This window comes from Triticum urartu, chromosome 7A, assembly GCF_056163025.1.
Source record: "Triticum urartu cultivar PI428250 chromosome 7A, HENAU_Tu73, whole genome shotgun sequence".
Taxonomy (NCBI): domain Eukaryota; kingdom Viridiplantae; phylum Streptophyta; class Magnoliopsida; order Poales; family Poaceae; genus Triticum; species Triticum urartu.
In genome coordinates this window covers 395590696-395608912 of record NC_141879.1, presented here as the reverse complement: position 1 = coordinate 395608912, position 18217 = coordinate 395590696, and the positions used below count along the sequence as shown (strand labels likewise).

General features: G+C 45.3%; 2 protein-coding genes across 2 annotated transcripts; both read right to left on the bottom strand.

The window, feature by feature from the left end:
• Positions 1-8471: 8471 nt before the first annotated feature.
• Positions 8472-10865, bottom strand: LOC125524369 (uncharacterized). Its single transcript, XM_048689428.2, has 4 exons — positions 10786-10865; positions 10528-10607; positions 10119-10209; positions 8472-9322 (listed from the first exon to the last, which is right to left on the bottom strand). Exons 3-4 carry the CDS (start codon positions 10200-10202, stop codon positions 8744-8746), a joined length of 663 nt encoding a protein of 220 aa, XP_048545385.1. The 5' UTR covers positions 10203-10209; positions 10528-10607; positions 10786-10865; the 3' UTR covers positions 8472-8743.
• Positions 10866-12582: 1717 nt separating this feature from the next.
• Positions 12583-18217, bottom strand: LOC125525587 (uncharacterized). The gene is made up of 3 exons (XM_087532867.1): positions 18128-18217; positions 12900-13347; positions 12583-12764 (listed from the first exon to the last, which is right to left on the bottom strand). Exons 1-3 carry the CDS (start codon positions 18215-18217, stop codon positions 12583-12585), a joined length of 720 nt encoding a protein of 239 aa, XP_087388993.1.

The window sequence follows — 18217 nt, the reverse complement described above, 5'->3', positions numbered from 1 at the left end:
GCCATACAATCAATCGTGTTTATCTTCACAAGCTTCTGAACAAGACATCTTATGAGCTCCTTACTGGCATGAAGCCAAATGTCAGTTACTTCAGAGTATTTGGCGCCAGGTGCTAGATCAAGGACCCACATCACACCTCAAAGTTTGCACCAAAAGCACATGAGGGTTTTATGCTTGGATATGGAAAGGATTCGCACTCCTACAGAGTCTTCAATCTCTTTCATTACAAAGTGGTTGAAACAGTGGATGTGCGGTTCGATAAGACCAACGGTTCACAAAGAGAGCAACTGCCAAATGTGCTAGATGAAGTTCCATCCAGTGAACCAATCAAGCTAATGGGAACTGGAGAAATTATACCTTCTGAAGCTCATCCTGAAGAAGAACTTATCATCTCAGCACCTGATCAACATGAAGACAATGCTCAGCCTGAAGACATTCCTTCTAACAACGACAATGATCAGCAAGAGCAAAATCTTCGCCCTGTACATCCTCGCGTTGACAATGAAGTGCAGATTGAAAGAATAATTGATAGCATCAATGCACCCGGTCCACTCACTCGTTCAAGGGTAACTCAGCTAGCAAATTTCTGTGGGCACTTCGCATTCATCTCAATAACAGAACTCAAGAAAGTTGAAGAAGTCTTCATGGAACCTGAATGGATTCAAGCTATGCAAGACGAGCTTCAACAGTTTGAGCTGAATAATGTATGGGAACTGGTCAAGCGTCTCGATCCTCGGAAACACAACATAATATGCACCAAATGGATATACCACAACAAGCAATATGAGCATGGTCAAGTTGTCAGAAACAAAGCTCGTCTCGTTGCTCAAGGATATACTCAAGTGGAAGGCATTGACTTCGATGAAACATTTGCTCCTGTGGCTAGACTTGAAGCCATACACATACTGCTGGCCTATGCAAATCATCACAACATACTTCTTTATCAAATGGATGTGAAGAGCGCCTTCCTCAATGGCAAGATTGAAGAAGAAGTGTATGTTGCACAACCTCCTGGCTTTGAAAATCCAAAACATCCTGACATGGTATACAAGCTCAACAAGACACTGTATGGCCTCAAACAGGCCCCTCGGGCCTGGTATGACACACTCAAATACTTCCTGAAGAGCAAAGGCTTCATACCTGGTTCTCTCGACCCCACTCTCTTCACGAAGACATATGATGGTGAACTGTTTGTGTGTCAAATATATGTGGATGACATTATCTCCGGCTGCACCAATCAGAAGTACACTGAAGAGTTTGGATATATGATGCAAGAGCAATATCAAATGTCTATGATGGGAGAGCTGAAGTTCTTTCTCGGTCTTCAAATACGACAGCAACGCAACGGCATCTTCATATCTCAAGAGAAGTATCTCAAAGATTGCCTGAAGAAGTTCGGTATGCAAGACTGCAAAGGCTTCACAACGCCAATGCCAGCCAAGCATCATCTGGGTCCTGACGACAATGGTAAAGAGTTCGATCAAAAGGTATACCGCTCCATGATTGGTTCTTTACTTTATCTATGTGCATCTAGGCCAGATATTATGCTTAGTGTTTGCATGTGTGCTCGATTTCAAGCGGCACCAAAGGAGTCGCATCACTTAGCTGTGAAGCGAATTCTTCGATATTTGGCTCACACCCCAACTCTAGGATTATGGTATCCAAAGGGCTCAGAGTTTGATCTGGTTGGATTCTCGGATGCTGATTATGCTGGTGACAAAGTTGATCGCAAGTCTACATCAGGCACATGTCACTTTCTGGGATGATCACTTGTATGTTGGTCTTCAAAGAAGTAGAAATGTGTATCTCTCTCCACTGCTGAATCTGAATACATTGCTGCTGGATCTTGCTGCGCTCAGCTTCTGTGGATGAAGCAAACGCTCAAAGACTATGGCATTCATCTGAAGCAAGTGCCACTCTACTGCGACAACGAAAGCGCCATCAAGATTGCCAACAACCCAGTTCAGCACTCGAAGACAAAGCACATTAAAATTCGTCATCACTTTCTCAGAGATCATGTTGTGAAGGAAGATATTGATATCATACACGTCAACACTGAAGAGCAATTGGCAGATATCTTCACCAAGCCCTTGGATGAGAAGAGATTTTGCAAGTTACGAATTCTTACAGCATCATATAAATTCTCCCGAAGCAAGTTCCTGTTTGTCCAGCAAGAGAAAATCTTTGAAGCCTTTAAACGTGTTGAAGCCTTTCAGTTTAAAGTTCATGGCTTCAGAGAAATCAGCAAGGAAGGGTGGCAGAAAGCATCATGGAGAAACATCTAGATATCTGCCAGATGACCTCTCAGAACTGTACAAGACAGATCCTGAAGAGGATTACAATTAGCGCAAGACCTGAATCCAATGAACTCGAAGATATTGGGCAGAACAATGGTTCAAATACCGATTTGTAACCCAGGAATATGCTGAGAAAAATGCCATCAAGAGACCGTAGGGAAACATCCTATACAAGAATCTTCAACCCAGGTCCAGAGATGAAGCCATTGAACAAGACTTCTATCCCTGCATAGTCCGTGGGCCACAGCCTATTGATGCACACCCATCGTCACTACTATGGTGTCGTGACGACATTCTGTTCAAGCGCAACTTTCAGTTTGCCCAGAACTCAGCGAAGCAAAACAAGAAGACATTGGGACTAGACTTCAACCCTGGTCCCTCAGCTCCAAGGGCTGATGGCACATGAGATGCAGAACCCAATGTCGTCGGTCCTTTCTACAACCTTGAAGGCCTCATCACCCATATCTTGATTCAAGGGACTGCAGTGAATGAGCCTGCAGCTGACGCTGAATCATATGAAGCGCCTGCAGCGCCGAAGCCAAAGAAGTTGAAGAAGCCTAAAGCTTCAAAGCCTGCCCCTTCACCAAAAATCTCACGGGCGAAGCCACTGGCAACTGCACCTCCTGAAGACAGTGTGCAGTCCGAAGATTTATCACGCATCTCCAAGCCCCAGAAGGTCAAGATGCCTCTGCCACACACCGGCCAAGAGCTAACAGCTGCTACCATTCTGCGCAATGATGCCATTGATCTGTCAAGTGATGAAGATCTTGCAGATGACGCTCTTGAGCAACTCATCAAGAGTAAAGAAGAAGTAGAAATCTTCAATGATCTGCCTCTCTTTGATGTAACAATCATCCACAACTTCATTGATGAATGGTTTGACACGCCAAACATCAGCTTCGACGATCTCCAACTACCCATTGGCCTCAGTGTCGCCTTCCATGGCGCCATTGCTTCAGAGTTAGCTATCGCCTAGTGCATTGTTGAACTGAAGCAGAAGATTGACTTTGAGAAATCTCAGTTCAAGAAGCATATGGCCAAGCTCAGCGTGCAAGACGTGAAGAATTTCAAGATTATGCTGCACGAGCTCAAGGAAGCCTTTCTAAAGAAACGTGCAGAAGCTCAGGGTTCTCGTGAGCGCATGAAGGTCCTGGATGATAGGTGTGTGCAAGCCTACATGAGGCTGAGAAGCGCAAGGCCCTTGGGCGTCCTGGCATCGACCCCAGGATGGCTGCCAAGAAGCAGAAGAAGCCCGCTATGGCTGAACCTGAAGCACCAAGGCAGGAGGCAGATCCCCTTGTCTTCCCAACTAGCATGACTGGCCCGAAGCCAAAAGTCAGGTCAACCGCTTCAGAACTGAAGAAGACCAGGACTGCTGAGGCTGAAGCAAGGAAGAGAAAACATCCTGAAGCCTCTGCTACTGCCCCCGCCAAGAAGAAAAGAATGACCAAGAAGGAACGGGCTGCTCCCACAGAGCCCTTAATTGTTGAACCCATTTCCATGGTTCACCCCGACGCCGATCCACAAGAATGTAAACTGACTGTCCATGAGCCTGCTTTCAAAGAGGCTCATGAAGCTGAAGACTTTCCAGCAGCTGATCCCATCGCTGCTGAAGACGTTGGTCATCATGACCATGTTGAAGATGATGCAGCCCTTCCTCAGCTAGAACACCAACAGGTATCATCGCCTGTGCTAACGCACAGCAAACTCATCAGCATTGGTCGTCCACTGACGCCAATTGCACAAGATTCTTCATGGGCGGATCGCCCACAAGAGAATGAAGACCTTGAGGCCTAGCCAACAGCAACTCCACAGGCGTCACCCGCATTGCGCAGGCTTCGCAAAGGCCCAAGGCCTCAAGTCTCTGCTGAAGACAATCCGGCTGCATCAGCCGCGGAAGAAGAAGTCCCACAAGTTGCCACTCCCCTGTCCCACCAAGAAGCAGTTCTCAAGGAGAACGTGATCGTGACCGATCCTCCTGCTCGTCAAGTGGAGGTTGAACATCTTGAGGCTGCCACCACCAACACCACTGAAGCCACTGACGTTGTCATGGCTGAAGCTAATGTGGAGCCCTCACCAACAAAAGCACCAGAAGTCAGCAAAGCCACTGATCCCACCACTTCTGTTCCTGAGTCTGCTGCCGGTCCCCAGTTCGACTATCATGTTGAGCACAGGCCTTAGGTACAAAAGCCAATCCCAAGATTGCCAAGGTTCCCAAGTCCTGCATTAGCACCTGGCTCCTTCAATATCAATGGCTTCAGAGCAGACAACACATTCTTCAACAGCTCCAGGAACCCCTACTCCAGGGAAAGAATATCATCTGATCGGTTCTGGAGTTATCCGCAGCGAAGCTATTACTCATGCGTTCTTTACAACCAAGGTCACATCTTCCCACACAAGCGCCTTGACATTGAAGCAATAGCTGGTCTGCCCTATCTGGAAGAAGCTCTGGATTGCTTCAAAGAGGTTTGACTGCTGCCGTTCGTCACTGACCAAGAGCATTGGAATGAAGAGTTGCTGCTCCAATTCTATGCCACACTTCACATTCGCGGGTATAGCAGAGATCCGAAGACTTGAGTCCTGGAGTGGATGACAGGAAACGTTCGTCACGAAGCCAAAGCCTTTGACATCATTGAGCTCACTGGTTTGCCCACTCCTGGCGATCTCTACGAGCATGGTTGTCAGCTTCATAGTGAAGCTATTGAGAGCATCTTTCAGAAGACTGAACCTAATATGAGTCAGATGCTCAATATGATGAAGCCATTGCCCCAAGATGCTGCTTATCCCATGGAGTTCTTCGTTGAAGACCTTAAGTATCTGCCAAGAACCATTTATCACATCATAAGGCGAACTCTCTGGCCAATCAAAGGACATTCTCCCCATGCCAAGCTGGAAGGTGCCATGAAGACTTTGGTCTTCTACATTCTTCATGGAAAATGCTTCAATACACAGGATTTCTTCATTCGCCAACTTGCTGCATCTGGCTCTGATCTGTTTGATTTGAAGTTCTACGCCCCTTGGGTGATGCGGCTGATCAAACTTCACTCCGCTATCTCATATCAGCCCTCGGCCCACAACCATTGGATCTTTTTGCCTGATGTGGATATGTCTATTGAAGCCATCTATCCTGAGCCTGCCAAGGAACCTCTCAGTCTTCAGAATGCAGAGCATCAAAGTTTTACTCAGAATGTTGAAGGCGTGGAAGCCGTAACTCGTGTGTATCCTTTAGCTGGCACTACACGTGCACCGCATCCTGCTCTCACTGAAGCCACTAACAGTACAACTGCTCCACGACCCAAGAAGCGCACTCGTGTTCTCAACGACCGAGAGCTTCTTGTGGCTCTTCATCAGAAACAGGATAGGCATCATGACTGGCTGAAGCGTCAGATGCAAAGCCTCTTGGTGGATGTTAATTGCATTCGCAATCTTGCCATCAAGAATGCTTTTGTTGCCCATGAAACCTCTCGCCGCACATGGAAAGGGCTAACGCTGATGTGTTCTGAAGATGACCTTCAAGAGGATGGCTTCACTGAGCGATTCAAGTTTGACTCCACACCTCCTCGAAGGGCAGTGCTGTGACGAACTCCATCCCTTGAAGACTCTGAGTTCTCTTCCTCTGCTGCAACTGTGAATGCCAGAGTGATCGAGGATGAAGACGATGCTACTTCACCGCCACCTCCTTCAGCACGCTTTGACTCTGCTCCAAGCTCTTCAGCACCGCCAAACACCACCAACGACCCTGCTGCTTCACCTACTCCTCATGGGAACGAGTAGATGCTTTATGTCTTCAAACCTTTTTGGTCCTTACTGACAAAAGGGGGAGAAGCATATGAGGTTGATAGTCTTCAAGCGGGTCCATATGGGCGGGTGCTTTATATTTTGCTTCGTGCTTACAACTCTCGTTTTGCTACATTTGGTTCTTTGAGTTGTAACACTTAAACTCGATGGTCGTCTGCTACTTATCTGCCACCTTGTGTTGCGACGATAAATTCCGCACTTAGATCATTCTGCAGACGTCCATTTTCCATTATGCATGTCATTATCTTCATATACTTTCACATGCATAGTGGATTGTCATCATAAGTTGAAGTGGATCTCCACAAGTACAATCTGCCATGTGCATTTGCATTCCAAAAGCAAATTACTTATATGCACATCTTCAGGGGGAGCCCTTGCAACTTATGAAGACAATTCCTTATCCTTTACAATTTCACAGATGATATTCCCCGTTGAAAACTTCAACTAGTTTGTCATCAATCACCAAAAAGGGGGAGATTGTAAGTGCATCTAGTGCCACCCCTAGTTGGTTTTGGAGTATTGACGACAAACCTAGTTGAGGGACTAATGTGTTTGTGAGAATTGCAGGATAACACAGGTAGAAGTCCCTCATTGATTCGGTTTTCCTACCAGAGATGACCCCTAAAAATGTATGAAGACATTGAAGTCAAAGGTGGTATATGAAGATATTCACATTGAAGACTATGACAAGAGAAGACACCACATGAAGCCTATGGAGCTCGAAGACTTAGATCTTTCGTAGTTCTCTTTCTTCTGTGTTGAGTCATAGGAACCACCATACTGTTAAGTGGGGTCCAAGAGAACCAGCCAGAATGACTGAAGTGATGCTTAAACAAAACCTATGTCTTCGAGTGAAGACTTTGAGAGCGAATCTTGTACAGAGTCGGGCAAGTCAGCTTTGCTTGAAGCCCAAGTAAAGTTGTCGTGTGAGTTTGAAATCTGACCGTTGGAACACGTGTCAGTTCCTTAGTGACCCAAGGTCATTTCGGACAAATCAGGTCGGGTTGCCAAGTGGCTATAAATAGCCCACCCCCTACAACCATAAACGGTTGGCTGCTCAGATTCAGAGTACGGCTTTTGTCGTTTGGGAGCAACCCACCTCGAAGCCTTTGAGAAAGAATTCCTTGCGAGGATAAAGCCCTAACCACCCAGAGCCAAAGAGAATTAGGCATCACTTAAGTCTTCTTGTCTGTGTGATTTGAATACTTATTACACTTGAGGACTGTGCATCCTCCAGCCGGTTAGGCGTCGCGTTCTGAGCATCCAAGAGACATTGTGGATTGCCGGTGAACGAAGTCTGTGAAGGTTTGGGTGTCTACCTTGAAGACTTACCAGAGTGATTGGGCGAGGTCTGTGTGACCTTAGCTCAAGGGGAATACGGTGAGGACTGGGTGTCCTGAGCAGCGTGTTCAGGACTATGTGTCCGGGACTGTGTGTCCTAAGGTTTAAATACCTAGCCGCCCTAACCAGACGTACAGTTATCACAGCAACTGGAACTGATCCAACAAATCATTGTCTTCAGCGAGTCACTGGTTTCATCTTCCCTTCTCTTTACTTACTGTTACTCCTTGTGAAGTCATTGTATGTTCGCACTATCTTTTGTCTTCACTGAGTGACTGCGTGTTCTGTGTGGCTTCACAATATCTTCCTACCTGATCCTTACTACATTGTTGCTATTAGTCATTGTGCTTTCACTCTATTGAATACTTGACTATGGCTTGCCTAGTGTAGTCTACCTTCCGCTGCAGGGTAATAGGTTTATTTCTATCGTTTGTCTTCATAACTTCCACGTTTTGAAGACTTTCATAAAAATTGCCTATTCAACCCCCTCTAGTCGATATAACGCACTTTCAGTAGCTGCCTCTTATTGTATTGCCCAAAGAAAACTGCTCTTTATTGCATATAATTTTTTTATAAGTATCTCAACTGCCTCTAATTGTACTGCCTAAAAAACTGCTTTTTAGTTTAGTTGTCTAGCTACCCAAGTCAATATCAGATGCTATAAAAAACGAGTAATAGAAATTAGTAGATTCCGGTAAGAGAAATGTCTCCACAACATGAATTTGATATTTGAAAACTCGCCCCGGATTTAAATTTTTCCAACTAATCGATCTTGAGGAGGCGGCAACGGGTAAAAGCAGGTCAGCATACAATCATAGAAACCACAATTAACATATTCCCAACATACAGTTATGCGTATCCAGTAACCAAATTCTGATTGTTATTACCAAGGCAAATTAGACAGTCTTATTACTGTAAGTTATAGTATATAACAAATAAATTGCCCGAAGGCCATTTGTCAATAAATACATGAAACAATGAGGAGCACAGAACATATATAACATGAGAAAACAAGGAAACAATGAATAAAATAGATGAGAGAAAAATTACCACGACCATTGCTTTAGCTCGTTCATAATATATAATACATAATTTACAACATGGGATGGTAGCCCGATACCAAGCTGGTTCATAGAAGCATAATTTATAGTAAGGAAGGGCAGTCTGCCAACAAGTTAGTTCATAGAAGCATAATCTCTGTGCCTTGCTCAAAACAAAGTGAGAAGAGCTACATGATACCAGGTGGTACTTTCCATTACAAAGGCAATGGTTCATAAACATACTGGGTACGATGTGCCGAACAGAGCTCACCAGATACTATCTGTAGTCTCTAGGCACTGCTCCAATTTCAGGCCAATACAACATAGTCTTTTTGCCAACTTTCTTGTGCTTGCGAGTGCTGTTTTCATCGCCCCTTTGGTGCTGTCCTGCCCTCTTAGGCGACGAGCAGCTGTCGTATTTTGTATCTGAGTAGAATACGAGCTCATGTATCTGACAGCATAGAACCATCCTTTGCGTACCTTCTTGATTCTCTTTTTTGCTTCATCCAGGTACCGCTCTAGGAATGTGACTTGATTTTCCAGCCTTTGTACGTGGGTGTAGTGATAGTCCCTGATTTCCTTGCCACATGCATTCTCCATAAACCTAATGGCTGCGATAGCAGCACTGTCTTCTGCTTCATCATAGTTGTTTGAGATCACACCAGATATCGAGGTTCGAACACGCAAACCATCGATCAACTGTAATGATGAATTAAAAGTAACCGTAACACGAGAGTTGTTGCCCGGATATGTCTTATGATGGTAATTCGCAGGCGGCAACTTCAGAGCTTGCAGCATGAGGGCGAAGATGTGGGAATGGGGAATCAGTATTACATGGCCATCTTCCTGCAAAGGAAATAAAAGGATATAATATTTGCTTAACAAAGGGATAATCTCACAATATATTGCATTGAGTTATAAATCAGGGAAAAATAAGTATTAAGTTCTGTTGGTGAAACTAAATTTGTTTGCCTATCGATCAGTATGAACCAATCAATTAGAAACATAATACATCGGTTAATAACTTTAGTCTCATTAAGACATGCTGTTTTACAACAATCATGAACACTGCAAGGGAGTGGCGTTAGCAGGCAATAGATGCGGCCAACATATATTACATAAAAACATCAAGCTAAACAAAGTATATCTGGAAACTACTTCCTTCGCACATATCCCACTAACATGTTTCTACTACATAAATTACAGCTTCTGTCTTTAAAAAATGAATAGCATTTTTGAGTAGCCAATTCTTATAACATAAAGAATAATTAGACAATTCCTTGAGCAGCTTCTCTGAACATAGCTCACACACATAGGCTCAAATATGACAAGAAGGCCTTTCTTCCTTTGAAAGGCAGTGATATGGAATTGAACAAACATGAAAACGAAGCAGGTATATCATATATAGTTGATTAAATTGCTTGGTCATAAAACATGACAACGAGTTTTTCCCCAAATGACAGGCAAGACTAAAGTCGCTGCACAGTTGACCACCTACTGCCAGACAGGGTTTCTAATTCACCAAGAAACAGTAGTTAAGTAGAGGTTCCTAGGCATATTTAGGCGTACCAGTGAATTAATAAGACGGTCAGCATGACAGGGCATGGGAACAATTAGTTATACCAGAGGTTCAGTTTGTAACCTTTGGTTCAGAGGGTGTTGTGCTTGACGATGCCAAGCCAGGAGATCCCTTCTCGCAAACATCCCCAACGCCCATGCCGTCCATACGCTGTCTGCGGGGTGTGAGCTGGAAGAGTGAGATTGGGGCAGGGAGAAAATAGATAACAAAAGATAGAGGAATGAATGCATTGAATATATTTGTACATCTACACGATATACAGTTTTCAACAAAGTGCACATAGTTAACACATTTGACAGCACACAGTTCATCTTCTTGACCATCTACAGTTGATGCATGCTACCAAAATTATTACGCATTATCACATATTGCAAAGATGTGCTGGACAACAGCAAATTAAACAAAAAGATGTAGCACACAACAACAGTTGGAACAAAAAGATATACAAGGGGAGAAGAAGACGGGTTTGTACCTTCAAGAGAGATGGCTGTGCTTCGCTCTGCCGCCGCGCCGGGGTAGCACGTAGACCCTGCAACTGTTTCTCCTTCTAACCTGAAGATCGAGCGAGGGGGTTAGAAAATGGATCGAGGGAGAGCTAGCTAGACCGCAAGAAAGAGGGAGATGGGCTAGCGGCGCGCGAGATCGAGGGAGATGGTCCGGGGGCACGGAATAGCTGGAGAGGGTCGGCAGCGCAGAAGAGAGGGAGGGAGGAAGAGGGGCGGCGGCGCACCTGTGCGTCGGAGGAAGTAGGAAAGCAGCGATAGGGTTCGGGGAGAGACGAGCTGTTCCGCGTGGTTTCTTCGTTTTGGAGGCCTCGACTTATGCATGCCAGCGGCCGATTGGGCTGTTAATGGGCCAGGGACCAGGTAAGGCCGGGGCTATGCTAAACTAATATGTGTTTTTCTATTTCTTGCAAGCAGATATCTTATACCTAGGATAATAAGCTATTATTTGTTGTGGCGGTAGAAGTTACATCTGATCAGTTTGTCTGATTCCGCCTTTTGTTTCGTCGGTCCTTCCATACGTTTGTATTTTCTAGATAAGTTAGCATGGCTAGAACTCTTTTGTGAAATCACAAGAACATATTTATGATCATAGTTCCTGTAAACGCCAATGAATATTTATAAAATACGTGAACACTTTACTAAAAGCACACGACTTATAAGAAGTATGTTTTTTTATTCGAAATTCTGACACCGATTAACAGTGAGCCATTATTTATCCCCACGAGCATTTTACAAAAAATTTCAATGAAGTATGAAGCAAACACATCACAATTTTTGTTGGAGCACATGAATTTTTTTTAAAAAATGCATGGATATTTTTTTAAAACCTATTGGAATCAGGAACTAATAAACATGAGCGTGAATTTATTATGTAGTTTGATTTCATCGGCACGAACCAATTATAACCTTATAATAATTAGCTACTTGTTGTGTAGGTCTGATGACATAATCATTTGAGCATGGAGAATCGGCAATATCGCCTATTTTTTCTAAGATGATTGGAGAGATAAATTCCATTAGTTTGACGCAGAGCATACAAAATCTCAAACTAACTAATTGGAATAAGACCATTTCTGGCAGCATATGTTGTAAGCAAATATCACCACATAGTTATGTCTGTCTAATAACCATATTCTGATTGTTAGCAGCAAGGCAAAGTACATGGCCATATCACGGTAAGCTCAAGAATCCAGCAAATAAATTGCCTAAAGACCATTTGCTACAACAAAAGACTGGTGTGCTGGTTTCAACTGTGTACTTAATAAGTTATATGGAGGGCGGTCGTACGATTGTTCGACCACAACTATCATAGCCAAAATATTGAACAATATGCTAAGATCCATATCAAATTTAGAACACACATGTAGCAGAGCCGACCAAAGAAAACGGCTCACATTGCCAGCCGACGACGCCGTTGAACGAAGACCCTGGTCGCTGCTCCTTGCGCTGGTGGAAAACAGCTCCTTCCGTGCGCGTGGTGCCATGGCGCGGGGAAAAGCTTCGAGGCCTTAGATAGAAAAACAGCCGATGCATTTAGATTAATCTCATATCATGGAGCAAACCAACAGAAGGAAATTAATCGGGAGACAAAGGAGGCAGGGAAAGGAACTTGCCTTGGCTACAGGAAAGGGGGATAGCGCCGCCGCGAAAGCCGAATGAATAGGAGAGGTCCACAATGGTGTATTATCAATGACTTTGGCAAAAGTCAGAGGGCAGAAGATAATGTGTGTACGAAACAAAGCAGTAGACATAGCACAGTGAACAGATTAGAAGACCAACATCAGAGCTACAACTTAATTGGTTCATAATTTACAATAACTATAGGGTGGACCGTCTAGTAGCACCGATCATACAACCATCAAGGATTGTCTCATAGGACCGACCATACATAATTTACAATAAGGGTAGGGCAGGTTGCCATCACAGTACTTTATAACAACTCTGTAGAGGCAACATGGCCAGATACGCTGATATTACTTGATAAACCAAAAGAACTTGCGCGTTCTCACACGATCGAAGCATCAGTCGGATCCATCATTAAGGAAATCGTCATACAGGCAGTTTGCACCACAAGCACCCTCGAGGTCCGACGAGTAGTAACCACTGTTCTGGCCCTCATAGTCAGATGGGAAGTAACCATAAAACTCGTCACATTCAGAAAAGTCAGACTCAATGTCATATGGGTAGTCACCAACGCTCTTGACTGCATCAGTTCACATGGCAGCCAGATAGGCAAGGTTGTCAGCTTCTTGAGTAAGATGATAGCAATCCCAGGCCACATCATCTACAACAGAAGAGGATCCTGTAGGCAGGTAGTTGACTGCCATCTTGTCAATACGCCCTGCAGAACCGAGCATGTCATCTGCAAGTGACCCCCGGCCCTTTGTAATGCCCCTGACCCGGAGATTTCTTTTTTCCACCTTAGCCTTCAGATTCCTGATCTTCCTGGACTGTTCGGCAACAGTGTTGGACAGGTAGCTTATATTGGTCTTAATTTTCTCCATCTGAGGGCAGTCAAACTTAATATCCATGGTGGTTTGAAGATGTTCCAAGTAGCTAGTAGCAGCATTTTGTATGGCCTCGTTGACATCCACAGCTGGGTCGCCACTGATCCTCATATGTGGTGCTGGTGCTGACGAACGCGACCGCGATGGCCAGAAGATAGCAGTAGCCACCACCCGGCCCCGGGAATATGAGCAGGTCTTGTATTTCACCTCCGGTAAACCAACTTCAGCAAGAACGGCACTAAGCATAGCCCGTGGCCTAATTGTGACATAACGCTTCATCTATTTAGAATATGTAGAGTGGTAAGTCATCTATACAACAAGAGAAATACACGGAAGTATTTTACTACCAAAGATACAGGACCATAGAAATGTATTATGCTTCATTAGCGACGGGTTCAGATCGAGCACAACATATGTGCAACAGCAAGCTGGAAAACAAATCAGAGTTTCGTGACGGCACAACGACAATGTAAATAGTATGTTAATTATGTCAGGCACATTATTGAGAGGCATTTCTCAAACAACAGCAGTGTTGTATGTCAACTATAATTAGCAAAGGCAAACTGGTAGACCAAAGGAGATAAACGGCATGATAGGAAGCAAATCAAAGGCAAGCATGGATAGCATAAAAAAGATATTCGCGGTATCTAAACAATTTGATACACAGTTGACTGCAGAACATAGCTTACAGAACAGCTTGTAACACCCTCGATGCGACTATAGCTCCCACGTGTCGAGGCATGACTTAGAGACATAATCGCATTGAAGGCATATGTCGCAAGTTAGGCAATCTTCACAACATCCCATGTAATATAAATGATAAAGGGGAGATAACATAGTTGGCTTACACTCGCCATGTCAATCAAGTACATAAATAACATTACATCATCCAAACACTCATGGCCCGACTACGGCGCCAAAATAAAAGATAACCCAACATGCGACACGGTCCCGTTCACCCCCAACTGGGCACCACTACTGATCATCAGGAAAGGAAACATAGTAACGTTGAGAGTCTTCGTCGAACTCCCACTTGAGCTCATATGCGTCTCCTGGAGCGGAATCATCAGGCCCTGCATCTGGTGTAATAGTAATCTATGAGCCACAGGGACTCAACAATCTCACACCCTCGCAATCAAGACTATTTAAGCTTATAGGTAAGGCAAGGTAAATATATGTGGAGCTGCAGCAAGCGACTAGCAAGTATGGTGGCTAACTTATTCGCAAAAGAGAGCAAGAAGAGGAGGCAAAGCACGAGCGAGAAACTAGAGAGCAACCTGCGCAAACATTACTCCAACACCGTGTCCACCTCCCGGACTCCGCCGAGAAGAGGCCATCACGGTAACACACTGAGTTGATTCATTTTAATTAATTAAGGTTTAAGTTATCTACAACCGGACATTAACAAATTCCCATCTGCCCATAACCGCGGGCACGGCTTTCAAAAGTTCATATCCCTGCAGGGGAGTCCCAACTTAGCCCATGACAAGCTCTCACGGTCAACGAAGGAATAGACCTCCTCCCAAGACGTTCCGATCAGACTCGATATCTCGGTCATTCAAGACACTTCGACAGGTTAAAACAAGACCAGCAACACCGCCCGAATGTGCCGACAAATCCCAATAGGAGCTGCACATATCTCTTTCTCAGGGCACACTCAGATTGTCTAAACTTCCGGTAGGCCAGCCCAGAGTTGCCCCTGGTAGCCACCGGCGGCTGACAGTTTGGACCAACACTCAGAGGAGCACTGGCCCGGGGGGGTAAAATAATGATGAACCTTGAGTCTGCAGAACCCAAGGGAAAGAAAAGGCTAGGTGGCAAATGGTAAAACCAAGGTTGGGCATTGCTGGAAAAGCTTTAATCAAGGCGAACTATCAAGGGGTTCCCATTATAACCCAACCGCGTAAGGAACGCAAAATCCGGAAACATAACACCGATATGACGGAATCTAGGGTGGCAAGAGTGGAACAAAACACTAGGCGAGAGGCCGAGCCTTTCACCCTTTACCAAGTATATAGATGCATTAAGATAACATAGCAATATAATGATATCCCAACAAGTAAATAGATGTTCCAACAAGGAACGGCCTTCAATCTTCACCTGCAACTAGCAACGCTATAAGAGGGGCTGAGCAAAGCGGTAACATAGCCAATCAACGGTTTGCTAGGACATGGTGGGTTAGAGGTTTGGCATGGCAATTTGGGAGGCTTGAAAGCAAGTGGTAGGCATCACAGCATTGGCATAGCAAAAGAGCGAGCAAACTAGCATAGCAAAGATAGTAGTGATTTCGAGGGTATGATCATCTTGCCTGCACAGTTGTCAGAGTTGACTGGATCCTCGAAAGCAAACTCAACGGGCTCCTCGTTAGCAAACTCGTCTCCCAGCTCTGCCCAAACAAGACAAACAAGCAAAAAGGATACAATCAAACACGTGCAAACTCAAACAACGCAATGCAAAGATGGTATGCTATGCGGGATGCGATGCGGGATGCGATGCGGGATGCGAAATGCAAAATATGACAGGAAATGCATGAACCTGGACTCAACTTGGAAATCCAAGTGTGCCACTGGAAAGATGAGATGAAATCGCTTGAAAACGATATAAAGAACGCCGGAATCGGAGTTACGGTTTGGAAATGGCAAGCGATTCAAAAATGACACCGGTCTGCGATTTACAGCAAGTAGGCATCTAAATGCAATGAAATGAACATGCTACAGCACCCAAACATGACAACAAAATACATGGAAGGGATGCACACAAGATTCTTAACAAAAGTCTAGCACTGAGCTACGGCCAATTCATCCATTAACAGGTTCAAACAAGCATGGCAAAAATGCATATGGCAAACAGATCTCAGACTTAGTGAAATTAACACTTGTCTGGAATTTCAGATCAGGTAGCCCTCTTCGGAGCCACAAAACTACATGCTACAGGATCTGAACATCGCAAAGTAAAGCATGGCATGGAGCTACTCAAAGAGCTTAACAAAAGTCCCTTAGTGACCTTGAGCCAAAAGGGATCGGAAAATACAATTGCAAGCATGTGAACATAGCAAAAACATAATCAGATCACATACTTAGTGAAAACTGACACATGCTGAAATATAACTCAAGTAGGCATGTTTACGAGCTCGATGCACTCACTACGGTGCAAGTCATGGCAAGACAAGCATACAACCATCAAGAAGGCACAAAATGCAATCAAGACATGGCAAGAACAATAACATAGCATGCACGGATCAACTACAACATCACCGGCAAAATCGCAAACAAGTTGACAATCTGCCCAGATTCACAAAGTAGCAAAAGTAGAGCTCGATTGACTCAATCTAGGGTGCTCCATAATTGCAAACAAAGACATGGATAGGTAGAGCACTACAATATTAACAAAACATCCTTACTTATCATCCTCAAAAGAGGCACGAATCACTAGGAAACAACATGAACATATGGCATCATGAGATAAACAGATCAAGGACTTAGTGGAAATGCTAAGTCCCTGAAAACAGAATTACTAAGTGCACCACTTTGCAAGCTTGCACTAGTCACCAAACACATCCTAAAAATACATGGGTTGCATCTCTGGAAAGATGACAAAACCCTTAACAAAACACATGTAGAGCATCAGGGCATATCATGCACACATTAAACATGGCAAAAATGACAAAAACCTAAACGGAGTAGCAGATCTGACAATTAACTCAAGTAGCCCTCTTCTAACGGCATTTCGGGCATCGAGATGAGCTCAAATGAAAATGATGCAATGGAATGAAATGATGTACTCTCTGAGATGAACATTTTGATATGCTATATGCATGAATCGGAGCTACGGATGCAAAGTTACAGCCTAACGAACAAGAGCACTTGAACTGAAAATATCTGGGACTTAGTAGAAAAAAAATCACCCCGCGAGAAAAAAAAAATCAACTCCGGCAAGAAGAGGCCGGTTCCTCCGTCTCCGGCGACGGCGAGGCTCGAGCGCGGCGGGGGGAAGCCGGGGAGCGGCCGGACTCCGGCGGGGCGGCCGGATCTGGCTCCGGGAGGCGCGGATCCGAGGCGGCGGCGAGCGGATCGGGGCGGCGGCGGCCGGATCGAGGCAGCGGCGAGGTTCCGGTGGCGTGAGGTTCCGGTGGCGGCGGCGGCATGGCCGGCGACGAGGAGGTGAGGCGGGAGGCCGCTTCGGGCTGAGGAGGAGGCAGGCGGCGACGATGGGCTCGCGGGGGCCCCGAGCCGGCCTCGCGGGCGGCGGCTGGCGGCGGAGTGCCACGTGGCGGGCGCCTATTGGCCCGGGCGGCGGAGCGGACAATGTCCGGCGGCTGGATTTTTGTCTGGCGTGGCGCGGGGACGATTTCTAGGGTTTCGCCCGGGATTTGGAATGCGGGGATCTATATATAGGGGTAGAGGGAGCTAGGAGAGTCCAAATGAGGTGCGGTTTTCGGCCACGCGATTGTGATCGAACGCTCTAGATGATGGAGCAGAGTTAGCTGGGTTTTGGGCCAAATTGGAGGGGTGTTGGGCTGCAACACACACGAGGCCTTTTCGGTCCCTCGGTTAACCGTAGGAGTATCAAACGAAGTCCAAATGGTACGAAACTTGACAGGCGGTCTACCGGTAGTAAACCAAGGCCACTTGGCAAGTCTCGGTCCAATCCGGAAATGTTTAATCCCCACACACGAAAGAAAGCTAGAAATGACCACCGGAGGAGAACGAAGCGCCGGAATGCAAAATGGACAACGGGGAAAATGCTCGAATGCATGAGACGAACACGTATGCAAATGCAATGCACATGATGACATGATATGAGATGCATGACAACGATAACAACACACGGATACAAAGACCCGAACCCGAGGAAATAAATAACTTAACGCCGGAAACGGCTAGAGTTGGAGTACAAAATTGGGAAAGTTACATCTGGGGTGTTACACAGCTGTACCACAAAACACAAGTCAACAAAGTATTCTCTCATTGTCATAGACGAACGACAGGCCCAGTCGCATAAAGGCCGGACAGATCTAAAGCAGGCATGGTTTAAAGTCGACCAAGCAAACGGGATTTACCTTGGCAGCTGGAGACATCGTTGAACGAACATCATGGTCGTTGTTCACCGCATCGACGAAGAAGAGCGCCTCCCGTGCGCCTGTTGTCAT